General features: G+C 44.0%; 1 protein-coding gene across 1 annotated transcript in view; it reads right to left on the reverse strand.

Moving 5' to 3' along the window:
* Positions 1-18,741, reverse strand: part of CCBE1 (collagen and calcium binding EGF domains 1) — an 84,200-nt gene that overhangs the window by 12,566 nt on the left and 52,893 nt on the right. Inside the window, exons 3-6 of the mRNA XM_015848333.2 lie at positions 10,991-11,043; positions 5,954-6,088; positions 5,100-5,237; positions 525-631 (exon numbers count right to left, since the gene is read on the reverse strand). Of these exons, the coding sequence (XP_015703819.1) occupies positions 525-631; positions 5,100-5,237; positions 5,954-6,088; positions 10,991-11,043 (433 nt within the window). The remainder of the gene's footprint in view (positions 1-524; positions 632-5,099; positions 5,238-5,953; positions 6,089-10,990; positions 11,044-18,741) is intronic.

Genomic DNA, 18,741 nt, shown 5'->3' on the forward strand with positions numbered 1-18,741 from the left:
GTAATCAACTAAAAACTCATGGCTGAGGCTTTTTTTCTTTTTTCTTTTTCTTTTTAATAATCAAAGCTGATGTGTGTGCTAGTGATGCTTTTTGTCTAGCCACACACCTCCTATTTGGCAAGCACCCTGTATCAACAACTTGGTAATGCAAAATCATATTCTCCCACGTTCCCTCATCAGGAGAATGTCTTGCACTAATATATACTTGAGGTGGATCAAGTCCAAAATCCTGTGCATTCATAATGAATGAAAAGCTGAGGACAGTGCATTTTGCCAAGAAACCTGGGCTCACATTGCAATGGGTTTTTGCCAGATCCTGTTGCCATAAGCTTGGTTATCAATCTGTTCACAAGCAGCGCAGAAGCATATGGAAGAGTTGCTCTTCTTATGCAATTTTAAAACATCTTGCCATCATCTTCATGGGCAGAAGAGCCACTGGACAGTGACAGTTTCAAACACTTAAATTTATGCTTAGTTGTCATAAAACATGCAGGTCTGTTAACGTGACTGATCAATGTTCATACCTTTTGCTTCAGTTGTAAAACCGTCTGCTTTATTTGATGAAATTCCTTACAAGAGGCACAGCATGTCCCCGGTTTCGCCACGTTTTCAGATTTCTCAGAAAGTCCAGCTGAAAGAAAGCAGTTTCCAATACAAATATAAAGATCCAAGGAAAAGGTTCATAAAGTAATTGCAAAAGCAACTGGAGTCTGCATTCCCCCAGACTATGAAAAGAAGAGGCAATCTCACCATTATTAATGCCTTGACTCTGAGTTGCTATGTAAGGCTGAAAATTTTTTCAGGAACAGCTCTGAGCTCATTTTTAAAGCAGCTGTTTTCAGTTAACAGTCACTGAAGTATTTATTTTTTTAATACCTGAAAAAGTTTACACCCCTTCTTTTATCTTTGCATTTAGGGCAGACCATTCCTACAGGTCTGACCGGATTTACAGTGCCCTGAAGGGCAAATTTTCATGTGCTATAAATTACAGTAAAACTCCTCACAATGTGATCATTTCATTCACTTTGCATGTACTGCACTATCATCACTGCTTTTTCCCCACGTGATGGAATCAGCCTGATGTGAGACTGGGATTGAGAGCAGTGATAGGGATTTAAATCCACTTGAGAGAATGGGTCACAGCAGTTGATACGACATAAGAATGCAATCTTTTCAAGAATCCTTGAAATGATTCAAATTGTAAAAGATATTGCACATGCTTTTTTTTTATGCGTCCTTTTCCTGGTCCCATACACAGTGAATCACTTCTGCATCATAAACAAACAAGCGCTGTTTTGACAGATGTCCACTGAAAGAGAAACGTGGTTTCCAAAACACGTACTTGCAGACTCCAGATAAGCTCTTTTTTTTTTTACACACACAATTGCTGAGAAGTATGAAGTGCACAGAGACTGCATGTGATGTGTGGCCTTGTACAATGTCACCGGTACGGGTTATTGCACACGTTGGAACACTGATCCCTCAGAGTATGCTTTGCAATGGAAAAACTGCAGGTTCTCCTGGATAAAGCCAGTACGTCTTCACAAAGTATCAACTACAGTGTATTTAGTTATTGTGTTGTATTCCTCATGTCAGCTTTAATGCCCTTCATCTTTTCCTAACTGTGTACTGATTATGAAAAAGTCTACATTGTTTTTAATACAAACAGAATTTTCTAATACTAAACATGTCATGTACTACTTGACTTCAAATGTTTACAGTGTCCAGTAAGGGACACTGCACCCATCAGATGGTCATCTACAGACCATCAATGCACAAACTTATTTTCAGTAGTTTTAGTCCATTGAGCGTAATATTTTATCAGATAAGCCCTTCTCTTATCTCAGATAGCAAGTGGGACTGCAAGGGCAGGGTGCTGGAATGGCCACCAGCAGCATGGCCTTGGTGTTAGTTCTGAATCAGACAGATCATCAGGAAGCAAAGGTTGGGGGTTTTCCTGGTCACCACCTGCCTGCACCAACACTGCAGTCCTATGGCACTGTGGGAATGCACAGCTCTCCTCCCTGTTTCATTTAGCACATATAGGACAGTAAGCATCTTGCTTTTGGAGCTTCCCAGCCCTACTTGATAGCGCATGGCTGAACAGCTTTCACTGCAGTGCTTGGATTGCTCAAAGTTTATAGTCAAAAGGTACGTCAGGGACTTTTCTACTGACCTCCACGTAAAATAGTTTCACCAAATTACAGCTATTATGTCTCCAGGACCACTTGTTTGGCCACAGCATCTCTCAGAAGGACTCCATCATTGATTATATTGACTCTCACCAAAGCCTTTATGCCCATCTCTGATAGAGCTTGCAGCACATACAGTTTTTTCCATTTTTTTTTTCTCCCCCTCTCCCTTCCCCCCCCCAACAAGCAGCTGTTAAGCTGTTATCAGGACACCTCTTGATATTTCTATAAGGAAAATTTCCTCCCGACTGTAAGTCATTACTGTGGTTCTCCCATGGGCTCACCCTTCTCAAACTTTTTCAGCTGTCTTTAAAAAAAAGTGAGAGTGTTTTGACATATTTATCATCAGACCTTTGTAAGATTTACAGAGGCCCATATAGAGAGACGTTTGTAAAACGTCCTTTTTAAAAATTCCTCCTCAAAACTGGGTTTGATAATAGTCTTAACCAAATTTGTTTCAATAGGTATCTTACCAAATGAGTTCCCTCATACAGTGCACACACTGTGCTAAGAAATGTTGCTGACAGCAACATGTGGTCATAGAGAGAAACTGCCAGAGCCTCTGCTGTTTGAGACCCCCGGCAATCCCACTACAGTCAGTAGAATTATGTGCAGATTAAGAAGCAGTGAATTTGGCCTCTTGTTTCATCATAAACTGCGGTTTACCTTCCAGCAAGATGTGGTACATGGGGCTGATGACTGTAGATAAATAGGGCTGTAACGGCTTGTGGAGGTGAACAGTGCGGGGGTCAGCTAATGTTTGGAAAATATCACACCAGAGAGATTTCTGCAAACCCAGTTGGACTGATTTATCTGAGGAAGAAGTCCAACAGCGTCGCATAAGCGAGTGTGAGCTGTGTCCCAGGGGAGAGATGGAATCCCCTAACTCATACCAGACACGAGTGCTGATTTGCCCAAAGAAGGAGTCATCCATCAAACACTCGCTCTACCCCCATCTGATCCTGTATCAGGACCAAAATACCAGTAAAGCCAGACTAAAGCATGGACAAAGCCAAAAGCCACCTAGAATGGGCCAGAGGGACAGGCAGCAATCAGCCGCAGCCTCCCACACACGGTGCAGACGCTGAGGTCCCCCACCAGGGTCAGATTGGCCAGTGTTGAGCAAGACACTTACATAACCTGTTTATATTGTATAAGGAAACTAAAGTTACTGCAGAAAAGGCTTCAAGTAGCCGCATTTAGGGAGTGTTTCTGAAGCTCATGGGTGACACAGAGCCTTCCAGTGAAGCCAGGTACTGGTGAACCTTGCAGTGCCATCAGTAAGAGAGCAGCTCAGGGAGCAATGTGTTTTCTTTGCCCTGGCTCAAAGGGCTGATGCTGGATGAGAAGGAGATGCTGGCAGAGCAGAGCTCCGTGGGAGCTGTGCTGCGGGCGGTCTTTGCACAGAGGCTGCTTGGTGGATCATCTGTGTTGCATTATCTGGGCTCAGCCTGCTGGGATGGTTTAATGTGCCTGCTTCAGAGCGGGTGGCTAAATTGTGTCTGTCAAACACAGCATTACTGTGGATGCAGGAAAAACGTTCCTTGTTTTCTTGTCCCACTAACTAATCCAGAGCTTACTTGTCATAGCTCGGAGCCAAAAACAGTGCTCACATTGCAGCTTCCATGCATGGCAGGATGAGCACAAGTAGTGATCCCTTGGCAAACACACAGAAAATGTAAACCTGGAGAGAGGGACCCTGCATGTTTCTTGCATCATTAAACCTTAGAGCGCAGTTGTTTTTATAGCAATGTAAAATTGATGTTTTCAAATATTAGAATGATTTCCACAGCCCTGAATGTCTCCCATGGTCAGTTATCCCAAATGCTTCAGACATTACCCTGTCAGAAAATACGAATTAGCAAGAGGAAAGTTTAGCTAAAAATGCTATTTGCAAGGGGATTATTTATGCTATATGTATTTCCTTAATGACCCACACACACTTATAAAGGAAAAAAACCCAAACATTGAAAATGTAAAGGAAAAAAACCCAAACATTTGAAAATGACAAGGAACAACCAATGTTAATGGAGAGGCTCCAGCCACTGCATTTGATTTTCGGGGGAAAAATCAAAATTATAAATGGCTTTGGCCATCCAGTGGGATTTGGAGCACCCACTGCTATGTGTGCTCAGGCATTAACAGATGAACCTATGGTAAGAAGCCATTCATCAAAAGAGTGAAGTTTCCTTTTTCATTTCCCCCTGTTTTTCCTTTTTCTTTTCCAGAGTGCACACTGTTGTCTTCTTCTCTGCTTTTTAAACTGCCATATCAGTATTTAATCTTCAGTACTCTAAACGCTGTAATTTAATAACTGGGATGAGGTCAACAACTTTGAAGTCATTTACATTCAGTATACATTTATGCTCTGAAAACAGCAGTGAAAAGGAAGAGGAACAAGCCCTCACTCTCACCCCTTTTCCATCACAAATTACTTTCAATAGAAAAAAACAAACACCTAATCAAGCAGAGTCATGAAACACAGAGAACTCATTGCAGGTCAGCAGAATTCAGGTGTTATTCAACACAGTCTGGCCTTTGACTTAAATAATGCTTAAAAGTCCACAGAATTCCCAGGCACTCATTTTCTGAGTGCCTGAGCGCTAAGGGGCACCAGCCACCCAGCCCAGAGCCATGTGCAGATCTCAGACAAAGGCATGTAAACGCCAAGTAACCTCACTGAAGTCAATTTAATTATTGGATGAAATTAATGGAGGCTTCTAAGTGTCAGCATTTGGCAAATTTTCTTCTTATGTTTCTTGAGCTCTGGGCTGTTCATAATCTCTTTGGGCAAATAGTGCCAGTGCTCCATCATGCACACATACAGCAATGCTTCCTGATGGCCAGATGGAGCCTCGTGTGAAGCAGACCCTTTGAACCCAGACCTTTAACCCCAGTGGCACATACCTTTATCTCCCTTGGTGCATGTCCTGCCATCCTCCCCACGGGTGTAGCCTTCGTGGCACTCGCACCTGTAGCTGCCCATGGTGTTGATGCAGATCTGCGAGCACAGCGTCCCATTGCTGGCAGCGCACTCGTCAATGTCTGGAGAGGAGTGAGAGTAGAAAGCATCCTGAAGCTGGATGCTACAGACTTCAGTTAAATAAAAATCTTCCTTTTAAAGTACCAGGAGATTTGGGGTTTAAATAAATGAGTGGCTGCAGCATTGCTGCTGCTTCAGGCTGGAGCTCTGTGCAAACCAGCAATCATTAACGCACCTGTCATTTTATCAGTGACCACTGTGTGAGCATTCTGTGCACCAGGCAGCTCACTAAAAGCTCAGTCCTGCCGACCTTGGCTCCCTGGCATGGCAAACTAAGAGGACACAACTTGTGTCAGCCACATGAGCACAGCCATGTGAGCACCAATAGAAAACGAAATGTCCTGAACCAGGTCCTTGTCATCTGAATGGAACCCCAAGGATTGGTTGTCCTACTCAAGCATGGTTATAGTGCTTTGGGGGTTCCAGCTAGAACCATTCATCTCTTTTCAAACACTGCTCACAACCTGCAGGAGGAATTAATAAAGGGAAAATGCTTCAAAGCATTTGGGTGCATATGGATTTTTCTAGGTACTGCCCACCCATAATTTCAGGAGGATTTAGATATCTTAGTCATGGGGACCAACGCTTAGAAGAGTTAAAAGCAAAATTTAATGTGCAATCATAAAGAGAATAAGAAAGTTTTGAAATCTACACCGACCCCTAAAGAACCTGAAGAAGGAAAATACATCATGGACCAGAGAGAAGCACTTTTACCCACCGAGGCAATATGGCTTCTCCCTGTTTCTGTGCCTCTCCCGATCGTAGCGGTACCCGGGATAGCAAGTGCACAGCACCCGTCCGAAGTTATCTGTGCACTGCTGTTCACAAGGAGCTTCAGCACACACATCGTAGTCTAGGGAGAGAAATGCATGGTTAGGAGGCAGTATTCCAGCTGTGGCCTCAGCAGGGCAGAGGAGAGGGGGAAGATCACCTCCCCCAACCTGCTGGCCACACTCTTTTTAATGCACCTCATGGCAACTGGGCTATTTATTAAAATTGGCTTTTAAGCAAGGGATACTTGCTCAGTTTGCAGAATTCAAGGAGAATTTTCAGGAATTTTATGTTACCTAAAAGGTGTTTTTTTTGTTTTTTGTTTTTTTTCCTGTTTTCCCTCAGTCTTTTAAGTGCTGATATAAGCATTTTTCATACAAAGTACTGAGAAATACAGTAAAGTGAACTGCCAAATCCAGGCAGAAAATACATCACACACACAGAAAAAAAGTTAATTAAAATCATGCAGTAACTGTTCAGACTCAGCTATAAACCTCCTAGTGAAGAACACACTGCTGCAAAACCATCATCACCCCTAATGACAGCCATGTGAAAATCAGGGTACGTTCAGTCACTAGCCATGTTTGTCAGTGAGATCCCAGAAAGCTGCCTGAGGTCCCACTTCAAAACCCCAGGAAAAGGAAGGAGCAGGAGGAGCATCCAGCCTCCACACCAGCTCAGGTCACCCTGCTGAAGGCCGGGTTTTATGCCACAGCCACCCTCTGAGGTTATTTCAATGGAGTGTTGCCCTGCACACAGTGATTCACAGTTCTTGTGGCTGATAACCCTGCAGCAATGGGGCTCTGTGTGGCCAAGCAGAAGCATCCCACCTCTGCTCCAGACATAACACACAACACCCAAACCTACGTGTTTCAACTGAGTTCCCAGCAATGCGCTGTGTTTCCATATACACAGTATAAAATGATTAAAACCCCAACTCATTACTGACTCACGCTAATGACTAGCAGACATCTCTGCGTACGATGACTTTTCCAAACAATTAAAATGAACTAATAGATGGAAAAGCAAGTGAAACCACATTTGCTGTACGGAGTATTCAGAACACATGTGAAGCACCGTGGGCAGAAGTGACTGTGTGCATGGTTACAGAAGTGCTTCAAATGGGGCTTAATGGGCCATAGTGTGCCAGCTCCAGTACAGCACACCAGAGCTCCTTTGACTGAAAAATGCTGTGTCCCAGCGCCAAGCATTTCCTCTCTGGTGCTTGTTACCTTGTGAATAGCAGGCATCCTTTCTTTCCATTTGATTTCACAGTGGGTTGGCTTTAATGTACATGGTGCTGCGGTTGGGGTGGAATAGTGCAGATGCCCGAGTTTGGAAGGAAAACATGGCCACTGCCTTCAAACTTGGACAACCTTGTGGAATAGTTTGGGCTTTTTTGGTGATGCTGGGGATGTTTAGGACTAATAAACACTCACAAACATAAAGGGCTAGAGGCAATTCTTCTGCGCATGGCTGCAATTTCATTTTTCCACATAGATGTGGTTGACTTCAGCGACTGGCCCCAGTGCAGTAGCAAAGTTTGAGTGCTAGGTGCTGCATGGAGCTCCTGGCACTGCTGCCGGCTGCAAGTGAGGGATGGGGCTGTACAACATGAGAGTATGCCCTTGCTTAGCTGAGCCCACCTGTGCCCTAGCCAGTTGTTCCCACAGATGCTGTATTTAGCCTGTTCCAAAATTTGGCCTGTTCAGTCTATTCAGAGCTGAGGAAGAATGATCTCTGTCCTCACTGTGCTTCCATGAACAGATGTGCACTAAGAAGGTTAGAAAAAAATACTAAAAAAGAAAAGCAACAGAGCTGAACGGGGCCACCTTCCACCCCAAGCAGGATTAGATACATGCAAGACTTTCCTCAGATGTTCAAGTAACCCACACATAGGAAACCTTCAGGGATGGTGGCACCCCACATCCCAGAGATGAAATATCTTTGCAGGGGGTAAGATTTTTACTAATGCCTGTTCCAAATTCCCCTTAATACCATTAAAGCCCTTTTATTTTCCGTCTTACTCTCCCTGGCCATGAAGAAGTATTCACTTTCTCCTTTGCAGCATTTTCACACGAATACTGTTATCATATCTTCCTTCAGGCTCCTTTCCTCTGGAATAAGTAGGATCAGTCCTCACCCTGTGGGCAAAACTGGGCAAAAGGTGCTGTGGCTCTTGGATGTGCCACTCCACCAATGCATGCTCTGCAGTACTGAGAATACAGGCTCCCTCACATATCAACCCCTTGTCCATCAGCCCAGCCTCAGAAACATGGTTTGAGGATGATTCAAAGCCACATAGCAAGGATCAGGTTGTTTCAGACTTTAGGAAAATATGATGCACTGAAATAAAAAACATCTCTACACACACTTCAGTGAATTCAGGAATGACTGTGCAACACAGAAGGTTGCACCAAGTTTCTGAAATAGCATCAGTAAGGAAAGAGCAGATCTTATGAGTGTTTGTCTGCCATGGTGTCCTTTGCAGTGAGTTAGACTGAAGACAAGAAACTCAACTAACAAACCATTGGTAGGGAGTCTGCTCTCCAAAGAAGCTGTTTCAGACTACAGCTCTACTTTAACATCAGCAATGCTGTGAGACAGGACCTGCTTGGAGCTGTCAGTTTCTGAGGGAAAGAAGAGGAAAACTATTCTGGTCAAAGGGCAAGGAGCTCATTTTGACCTGATTTCTGGCCAAGTAGAGCACAAATTAGGCACACTGAGGAAACTCCTCTGTTTCCTAATGGTTGTGGCTCCCTGCTCTTGCAACTGAAACCTATAGAGAGACACTGAGTCCAAAGCCAACAAAACGCAGGACACAGCAGCATGGACTCATGTTCACTGGGCTGCACTGATATCTACTTTTCTTCAAAGATGAGGAAGAACAGGACAGAAATGAAAGACAGACATGGACAACCCTTTGGGGAAAGAGTATGTTCAGACAGCAACTGCCTAAAGGAAGGCTGGTGGACAAGGAAGGAGTTTAGCCCTTTTCCATCCCCCACTCTCCATAACCACTCCTAAACCACGGAGAAGATGAGGCTGGAACTATTTCTCTGAGCTTTACTTGCCAGCACTGGATTAAAAGGTGTAGATGTGCTTTAATATGCTCACATCTGCAATGTATTTATGTGTCTGTCTCAAGATATGCATTTCATGCAGCTCCCTCCTCCAAGACTGTGCCAAAACAATGTGCAAAGAGCCAAGTGATGTATTGTAACAGAATAAATGAAGGATGTGCTTCACTGAATCATGTGTCTCTTCACTACATCGAAGGCCCAGACTGTCTTGGATGTTAGAGCAACTGTTGTGGATACTGGAGTTCCAGGCAAAATATCTATTGAGCTGAAAAGGGTGTGAAGAGACAAAGGGAGAGCAGCCACAGCCAGCACAGAAATTCAGTGAATGGCAGAAACTCAGGTTACTGAGATACACTTAATAGGCAGGATGAAGTAAAGTCAGTGGGTACACAACAAAAGCTGCTTTCATAATCACCTAAAACCTCAAGAGATGAGAATTAAAACCCTCCTATAATTTATTGCCATGGCTTTCACTTTATTTTTGCTCTCATTACTTCTGCTGCATTCATTATATTTAATGAAAATAACAGCATATAGAAGTGTTACTATCAATATGAAAGCAGGAGGCCAGGCTGCAGAACCTTGTCTTTCATCCACCCTGAAAGGATTCAGGGCTTCTTCCTCCTACGCACAGACAGGGTTGAACAAGCCCAACACAACCATCTCCTCCAAGTGCCCATCTCACACTGAAGCCATCATCTCACATTGCTGAGACAAAGCTCTGCAAAACCACAGACCAAGGTCACAATGCCTTTGTGAGCACTGACAATACCCAACCCCTACCCATTTCCCTGAGCACTTGCTGGCACTGTGAGCCATTACTCCTCATGCAAGCAGCAAATGTAAAATTCCTATTTTTAGAATAAGTCTTTTAATAGTTTTTGCAAGCAGTCCACGAGCGTTTCCAGCCAACAGCAAAGATACAAAAGAAACAAACAAACAGAAAAAAGACAGCAGGACAGGAGTTTGGTTTATGATCCCTGTTGGATGGAGACTGAAACCCAAAATACAGCTGATATTCCAACATTGTTAATTTGCCACTTTTCTTTTTGAAACATCACCGTCTCAAACTGAGACAACACCACCCACTTAACCTGTATTTTTGGAGGAAATGAGGTTTAATGTCTTGTTGTTGCTGGCCATTTGCTTCTGCATGGCTGCTCCTCCTCTCCTACAACTTCAGAGCCAGTTTCACCCAAGATGAGCAAAATGTGAGGAGTGATGGCTGCTCCAGCTGGGCCAACCAGGCAGAGGTCTCTGCCATGGTTAAAGCAGGCAGACCTCAGCCTTCTTCTCAAAAGAGATGTGCAGTTAACCACTTCTGAGCACTGGAAGTGGGAAAAGCCTTTGGAAAGCCTCTGGGCAGCCTGGCAGGAGGGCAGATTTCCTCCTCAATGTGGCATGAACCACCCCAGGCAATTCCCAGTCCCCATGCCCATAGCCAGAAGAGGCATGGTATGGTGATGCTTTCTCCTTGCTGCCTCCAGATAACAGCTCATAAAAGCAGGACTAACTCACCTGGTAACCCCATGCATTTCCAAGCCAAATCTCCCCTGCAAGACCACAGAGGGAGCGTGAGCTCCTGGATGCGCAGACTGTTTCTGCACACACAGCCAAGAGCAGCATGCGGCTCTGTGTTTGCACCAGGTCCTGTTACAAGATGTGTGCAGCCACATGTACTCAGGGAGGATTAAGGCTTGGCATGCTGAACAAAACTTTTGGAAGACGCTGATTTTTTTTATTTTCATGACAATTTCTTGGAAACATTTCCCATGCTGATGCATGCGGCACAGCACAGGCTGTGGTTGTATTAGGACGCTCTCCCAGAAAGAGAGAACAGAGCACACAGGGAAAGACAAATGCACAAGGACAGGAAAGGTAAGAACAGCAAAACCACATACCTTCGGGGATGCACTGTCCAAGAACGAACTTATAACCCTTACAGCATTTTTTCCTGCAAAAATAAAACAAACAAATGAATAAACAACCATGTTCTCTAAGGGTTGATGTCTCTTCCAAAAACAGTGTTGGATAGGTTATTGTTACGGATGTGATGAACCAAACAGCAGAGAATGCTGAGCTTTTCTCAGTATAAAGGAACACAAGGTGGGAAGCCACAACTCAATCCACAGTATCTACGTAGCTCTGCATGGAGAACTGGAGAGGATCACAGACATCTGAAAATCCTGCTTTTCTGTGTTGAAAGGACACAGCACACCTCAGTGCTGTCCTCGCACACAAGCCAGGTTGTAATTTTCTTGATATGCTGAAGGGTGTTTTCAAACATCTGTCATTACAATGTAAACTTGCAGGAAGGGGTAAGGCTCAGCTCGGAGTTCAAACAAGATAAATATTATCAGTCATTTCTCATCTTTTAATAAAACTGGAAGGTGATAAGTGAAATATATAGAGTATTTCATTAGCAGTGAAGAAGTGCATTTTATATGGGCAGGGGGCCAAACCTATGGTGAAGATTCAGTAGGATCATACCCTTTTAGTATGCCTATGGTATGAACAAAGTCTAAGTGATGAGAAATTAAATGAATTTGTTTGCACCAAGCTGTGATGTCCTCTAGGTGTTCAGCTGGATCAGCCTGTTTTCTTTCTAGGCAGCACACTAGAGCAGGGTGTTGGTGTCCCTTATCACCCCAAGAGCTGCTGGTTGCAGGAGCTCAGTGACCTTCCAAGGGCCCCAAGTGGTGATGACTGGGACTTGCCAGAGAAGCAAGCTACCATTCAGTGTGCTATTCAATACATCAACATGAGATTCTGGAGGAAAAAGCCCACGTGCTTTACAAATTCACCATTTTTTATGCTCACGGATCTGCTGAAATATCTGAAAACATCCATTTGCTCTTGTCCTTTCACTCAATAACTTACGTCAAAGAGTGCTAAAGACATGGCAGTCAATGACACAACACTCCCCACGACAATCTGCAGCCATCACAAATCATCATTATGTTGAATATAAATCAACTGTCAGTTGCAACTGACCACTTAAAACAAACAACGCGTTACTCCAAACTATGTAAAAACAAACTTTGGCTCCATATTTTATCCGCTTCCAAAGATTAGATGGAATATAAATTATACTTAATGAAGGTTGAACATCTGAAGAGGAAGCCTCGCTTTGTTATGCAAACAGTGGTCCCTCATTAGACTTTTCTCCAAACACTGCTGTGAAGTTTTATCTGCAAGACAAACAAATGCAGGAGGAATGGGTTCAAAGGTGCACCGGGGAGGCTGCTCATACGCCACGAGCCATGCCGATGGTTTTCCAAGTGCACATTCATCTCCTTCTGTCTGCAGAAAGAAGGGAGGCTGATAAAGAAAGGGCTGGGAGATGGGAGATGAGGGACATGAGATTCCGGGCTGTGGGTTGTGACAACCAAAACAAAAGAAATAGGAGCAGCAGCTGTCACCATTTCTTCCCTTCTCCGTGGGAATTCCCATCTAATTTCCAGGCTTGGGTCCCTGAAAAACCATGGTGTGCCTTGGGTAGAACACACAGAGCTCAGCATGTGGCCTGCTCCTGGGGAGGGCTCCTGGCTGGGCACATTGCTGGAGTTGCCCCTCTCTTCTTGAATCACCCAGCTTTCAGTTTTCCTATTAGTAAATTGCTAAATTGATATGGAGACCTAGAAATATTTTCTACAAACACCTGATACTTTTCTCCACATAATGAAAGCTTTAAATCACACCAAAAGAAGTGTTACAGAGGATGGATGCCCTGTTTTCAGGCTTACGCTCCAGAAGACAATTCCCCATCACACTCAGTTCCCAGTTCAGGTCTATGGATCTCTTTGAGCACCGCCTGCACTCAGCAGCGAGTTTCAGCCATCAGCATGATTTTGCCAAGGAAACTGCCACTTTAGGGTTAACTCACAGGAAATACAATACACCAATACCCGTTTCCCCGAACACGACTTCGCAACCTTGGGATTCCTGCATGCTTTCCACATTCCTGAGGAGAAATCTGTCAAAATGATGGACACATGTGCTGATCATTAGCAAAGGCATTTTAATAGCAATACTCATTTTCAGACATCCAGCTGCAGGTTGACATGTCTAATCAACGTTGCACGGCAGCGATCTCATTACATAGATTGCGAGGGAAGAGAGGGTCCCCACTGATAATTTACCTACTGAATAACTTTCAGCTCAGCAGTTGCTACTCAGCCGTGCATGTGGGCATGCAGCAAACACCAACACACACACAGCTGGGCAGGAAGACCAGTCTCTGAAATACGGAACCATGGGGAAATTAAGTTGTTTAACATTAAGGCTGGTTTCTGAAAGGAGGAACTCAGGACTTTGACAGCTTTTAACAGGGAGCTTCGGCTGTTGGAAGGAGGAGAGTGGCCCAACAGGTTTTGGTTTAGGTTCAAGTGTTTTATACCAATAAACACATCTAAGGGGATATCACTCTCTTGAGCTTTCCACTTGTTCTTCCTTGACCAACACACCAATGCACTGGCACAGCCCCCAGCTCCATGTAGCGGGTTGATAGCATCGTCCCAGACAGGCAGGAATGTGACTTTATTATGCCACCGCTTTATTAAGTTAGCTTATCTGGGTGCTATCAGCAGTAATTCAAGCAGTGCAGACCAGGAACCCTTCCCATAATTGTTCCCACCTGGCGCAGGGCTGCCACCACCCGCAGCCCAGCTCTTATTCTGTGCTGGGACACCAGTGGCAGTGCCGTGGAGACTGGGGAACACTGAGCCAGGAAAACACAGCTGTGAAGAGAGAGGGGAAGGGTTCGGGCACTGTCACAGCTGGAATATATTGGAAGTGCAAATAATGTCAGGATAGCAATTGAAAGAATTGAGAATTACACTGTATCTGTCAATACTGGAGTGGCAGTGACTACAGAGCTTGACTTCAGCAGAAGAGGTTGAAAATAAGGGTGGGAGAAAAACAGACAGAAAGCTAGGGATGGGAAACCGAGAACTTTATACAATCTCATTTATTTATTTATCATTTAAAATGAAAATAACATGTCAAGGGAGTCCTTGCTAAAGATGTCAAAAGCATGGGTGCATTAATTGCAGTGCGTGGACTTTGCTAGAGCGTCCCCTTGTTGGGCCTGTCTTGGTGTTCTGTTTCATCATCCTGACTTGCAGAAATACACAATGCAGCAAAAATGCAAATAGAAATTACAACAGTTAACTTCCTGGAGATGATTAGCAGTGCAAGAAAGTCAACAAGGTATCTTAAAAAAACAAGGTATCTTAAAAAAACCCCTCTCCCCTCCCCCACCTTTTTTTCCTCTGTATGCTACACGGAATTTAAATGCCAGCCAGGTCTGTCTGCCAAAACATGTATGGACAAAACCCATCTGCAGTGTGGATGCATTAAGGCAGAAGCTCAGTAGCTGCATGTAGTTTTGCCATAATTCACACAGAGAGTAGATTTATGGCAAGATGGTGTAAAACTGAAGCAGCACACTTTATTTTTGTTTGCCTTTCCGTGGGATACATACCGAAATCTTGAGTAAGAGAGGATGGCCTTCCTGCAGACGCTCACTCAGCATTCACTTTGCCACGATTTCCAGACTTAGCCCTTTTTCATAGTTTTGTAAAGAGATTATTTATGTTCACCCTGAGTGCGAGGCAAGATCTGACTCCAGCCTTACCGCCCCCAGTGAACAGCACAGGGTACAGTGCACGTCTTGCACTGCCTAGGTGGTGCAGTATCGCCTGTGAGCACAGTAGGCATATATTTGCTGTTCTATTTCTCTAAATGAAGTGAATAAAGCAATATCTGCCCAACCAGCCACAGAGACCCACCTTCACCACCAAAGCTGACACTCAGACCTCTGGGTGCAAATCACCGCAGGCACGTAAGTGGTTTTTCTGAAGGTCAGATATCCAGTAATTGTGTGAATCTCGGTCATGTTTCTCACCAGCTCCTGCAGTCCAATAACTGTAATCATATAACACTGTTCTCTTCTTCTTAAAAAGAAAAAAAATCAACCCTGCAATCCTGCTATCTGCTTTTTGCTCAGCTCTGGTTATAAGGACAGACGCAAGAAACGGAGTTCCATTCTACTTATTTTTAATGGGCAATTCTTGATAAGATATACAATTCCTGGGCTCCTCTGTTGTGAACATGAGCCAGGAACCAGATCCTCCTCTGGCAGACACCTCTGCTGAATGACTCTGGGGACCTGTGCCAGGTCTTGCCCGGGGCAGCTCTGGTTGATGCTTTTGGATCTCAGACATGACCTCTGGCTGCTCTTTATTGTAATGCATTGTTTATGGACTCCTCTTGCAGCTGCTCCAAGTGCTGATGTATGTCATCCTTTTTATGGTCAAGGAGAGTTTTTATGGAGCAGAAACGGCGGTTCCTTTTTCTCAGAAGGGACCTTCCATATAGATGGGATGATCCATCATCTCTGCAGAGCACTCTGTGAAGCACGTTTCTTTCTGAAGCAGTGAAAAACAACTTGAAGGGGTGCAAGAAATGCTCCACCCTGTGTGGGTAACGGTGGGGCTTGGAGAGCTGCACGTAACTGGAGAATGCACACATTCAATGCACAGGCAGCCTGTTCCATGCCCATCACTTCCTGGGGCAGAGCATTTCCCTAACTCCTGGCCCCATTCCTCCACAGCTCCATGCTGTTCCCTTGGGCCCTGTTTCTGCCACTGATGACTTCAAAAGGCAATTACCTCTGTGAACACTGGAAAAACCATTTCTGATGCATTTTATATAGATGGGAACATCGTCCTCAACATCACACGCTGATTCCCTCAGCACTGAGATGCACCCTCCTCCCTTTTCTCGTGGATTTTGATTTTTTAATCTTTTCTTAATGCAGAGGAATGCTCATGTGGTTTGTTGCTAGACAGCATGTCAAAAATAGCAGAATGATTAAATAAAAGACTTCTGATGAGACTCATCTGCTTAGCCTCAGCTTTATATACATGCTGTCAGCATTGTCCTACACTCTTTTCTAACAAATTTCTTTTATTGTTTGGCGTTGACCCAAGAAAATGATTTTTGTTTAGTTTCAGGGATGAAACTGGAATGGATTTTGCAGAATCAAGTTAATGTTTGACAGGTGTGAAATTTGAAGGGAAGAAAAAAAAGTGAATTTAGTGCGAAGATGGCACGGTTTGCATGCAATGTATAGTCTGATGAACTGAAAGAGTAAATAATGCAGCAGTCTAATGAGCTGGAAGAGTATAACACATACTCACAAAAACATTTTATTTCCTGCTCAGCTTACTGTGGGGAACCTGCTTCAGCAGGAGTTGGATCAGATGATCTCCAGAAATGCCTTTCAACCTCTACGATACTGTGATTCTACGCTTTTCATTTGTTAATACAAGCATTCTCCTGTATCTCAGCTAAAGTGATCTAAAATTAAGCCTGTGCTTTAAAACAACTCACCGCTTTGAGATTTAAAGCCAAAAAAAAGAGAGCAAGTGGCTTTTTTTTTTCCATCCACCTCTGATTTTCAATTGGAAGACTGTTTGCCAGACTTCCTCCCAGCCCCATAAACAGCACCTCCTGCAGACGGCTCATGCTCAGCAATGGACGGACACAAAGGTGAGTCAAAACATAGGAAGGTTGGACTAGATGATCTCAGTGGTCTTTTCCAACCTTAACACTTCTACGACTCTGATCATAGCAGATCTATCTTGCTCCTTGGATTCTTAAACTCCCACAGCGGTCATGTTGTGGCTCCAACTCCTGACCAAATGCCCCTGAGATAATGCAGAGCAATATAATAATTATTATAATAGAGCAAGATAATGAGTTAATGCAGAGCAATAACTTCCTTTAGAAGGAAGGCAAAGGTAGCACCGTGCCACAGGAACTGCGCTGGCTGGCGGCAGGGCTCGTGCTCAGTTGCCAGAGTCAAACAGCAATAAATTGTTGGCAAGCTCTCAGACTGAACGCAGTCCAACCCAGTCCCATTTATGTAGTATCTATCATCAACATGATCATGAAAATGCTGCATTAGCAATGTCTAATAAATGTGTTTTGATAAACAGTGGAAGGCAAGCACATTCTCTGCATGCATGCACAGAAAAGCTCATCACAGAAACTAATGCAAGGAGGTAGGTTTCTAAAACTAGTTCTCTGAACAGGACTCAGGCAAGCTAATAACTTGGTCTGTGTTTGGGTGGGTTCAGGGTTTGACTGAAGTCTGCTCACCCCATAGGTATGTCAGACACCTATGCCCATGGGCACACACAGATATATAACCACAGCTTTTCATGTGAAATACGTATCTGAGAAACAATTTTCAAGTATAAAGGGAAAATTTGTAATGTTTTTTGAAATTCAGCTCTGGGAAGAAAGCAAGCAAATAATCCCAGCTTGTGATTTTAATAGCCTAGGACTGCACGGAGCCAGGCACAAAGACATCAGTTTTTAGGAAAGTCAAATACCATGGAAAATAATTTAAGAAAGATGCAGTTGTGGACACCTTGTTCTCTACACTGGTTACCCATGTCGAGATGACGTCAACACAGCGTGGGTGTCATGATGACCACTAGGTATGGAAGCTCTACCTCATGCTGAAAGGACAGGGAAGGTTTAGATTGGATGTGAGGGGAAGTTCTTTATAGAGAGAGTGGTGAGGTGCTGGAACAGGCTGCCCAGAGAGTCTGAGGATGCTCCATCCCTGAAGGTGTTCAAGGCCAGGCTGGATGGAGCCCTGGGCAGCCTGGTCTTAAATGTGGAGGCTGGTGGCCCTGCCTGTTGCAAGTGGGTTGGATCTTGGTGATCCTTGGGGTCCCTTCCAATCCAAGCCATTCTATGATTCTAGGATGGCTCTTGCTATACAGTTAAATAGGATGGTGCCATTTTATGACAGATTAATGGGAAAAACACAGGCACAAAGGGTCACTACAGCACTTGCTTCCTCAAAGTGCAGAGGAGAAGCAGACCCATCATTCCACTGAGTGCTCTGGTCTTTCCCACCTGGTGATGAAAACAAAATCAAACAGGAAACTGCTGTGCATGATCTGAAATCTGACAGGTAAATCTTCTCCAGTTTGACTTCAGAGATGCACTCGAGCCTGTCTCTGTTTTTCTCTGACCACCTCAGTGCCTGAAAGTTAAGGGGCAATAAACTTTCACTTCTCTGCTTTTATCAAAGCCAAAAAGCTGACAAATCAAATGGCTGCAATCCAAAAGTCTGTTTTGCCTTGACAATAAACACTTTTTTAAAAGGAAATCACAGTAATTAGCAACAACCTTTCTGTTTCAATGCAAGAAAAAGGTTGCAAATCATTTCCTGGATGCTCTCTATACCATCTAACAACAAGGGTTATTAAATGTCTCCTGTCTTCAACACACACGCTTTGTAAGACTGAAAAAGAATAGCCATCTAATTTCATACGCCATGAATCACATAAGGGTGCTTAACAACCACTTATGGAAAAGGGTTTTTATCCTTCCAGTACTGGCTTAGAGTCACAAAGGGCATGACCCTGCTTCAGCTTCAGCCAAGGGGATTTTTCAAGTCAAGACTTAAGCCATCTTATAGGAAGCAGACAGAAATCCAAGGGAAAAGAAGCAGCATAACATTAGAAGAATAGATTCACAGCATAAAAAGGAACCCTCAGAGAGCACCTGATTCAAGGAGGGTTTGATGCTCAGAAGTCCTTCCAGATGGACGTCATCAAGTGTG

The sequence above is a fragment of the Coturnix japonica genome, chromosome Z, assembly GCF_001577835.2.
Source record: "Coturnix japonica isolate 7356 chromosome Z, Coturnix japonica 2.1, whole genome shotgun sequence".
NCBI lineage: Eukaryota > Metazoa > Chordata > Aves > Galliformes > Phasianidae > Coturnix > Coturnix japonica.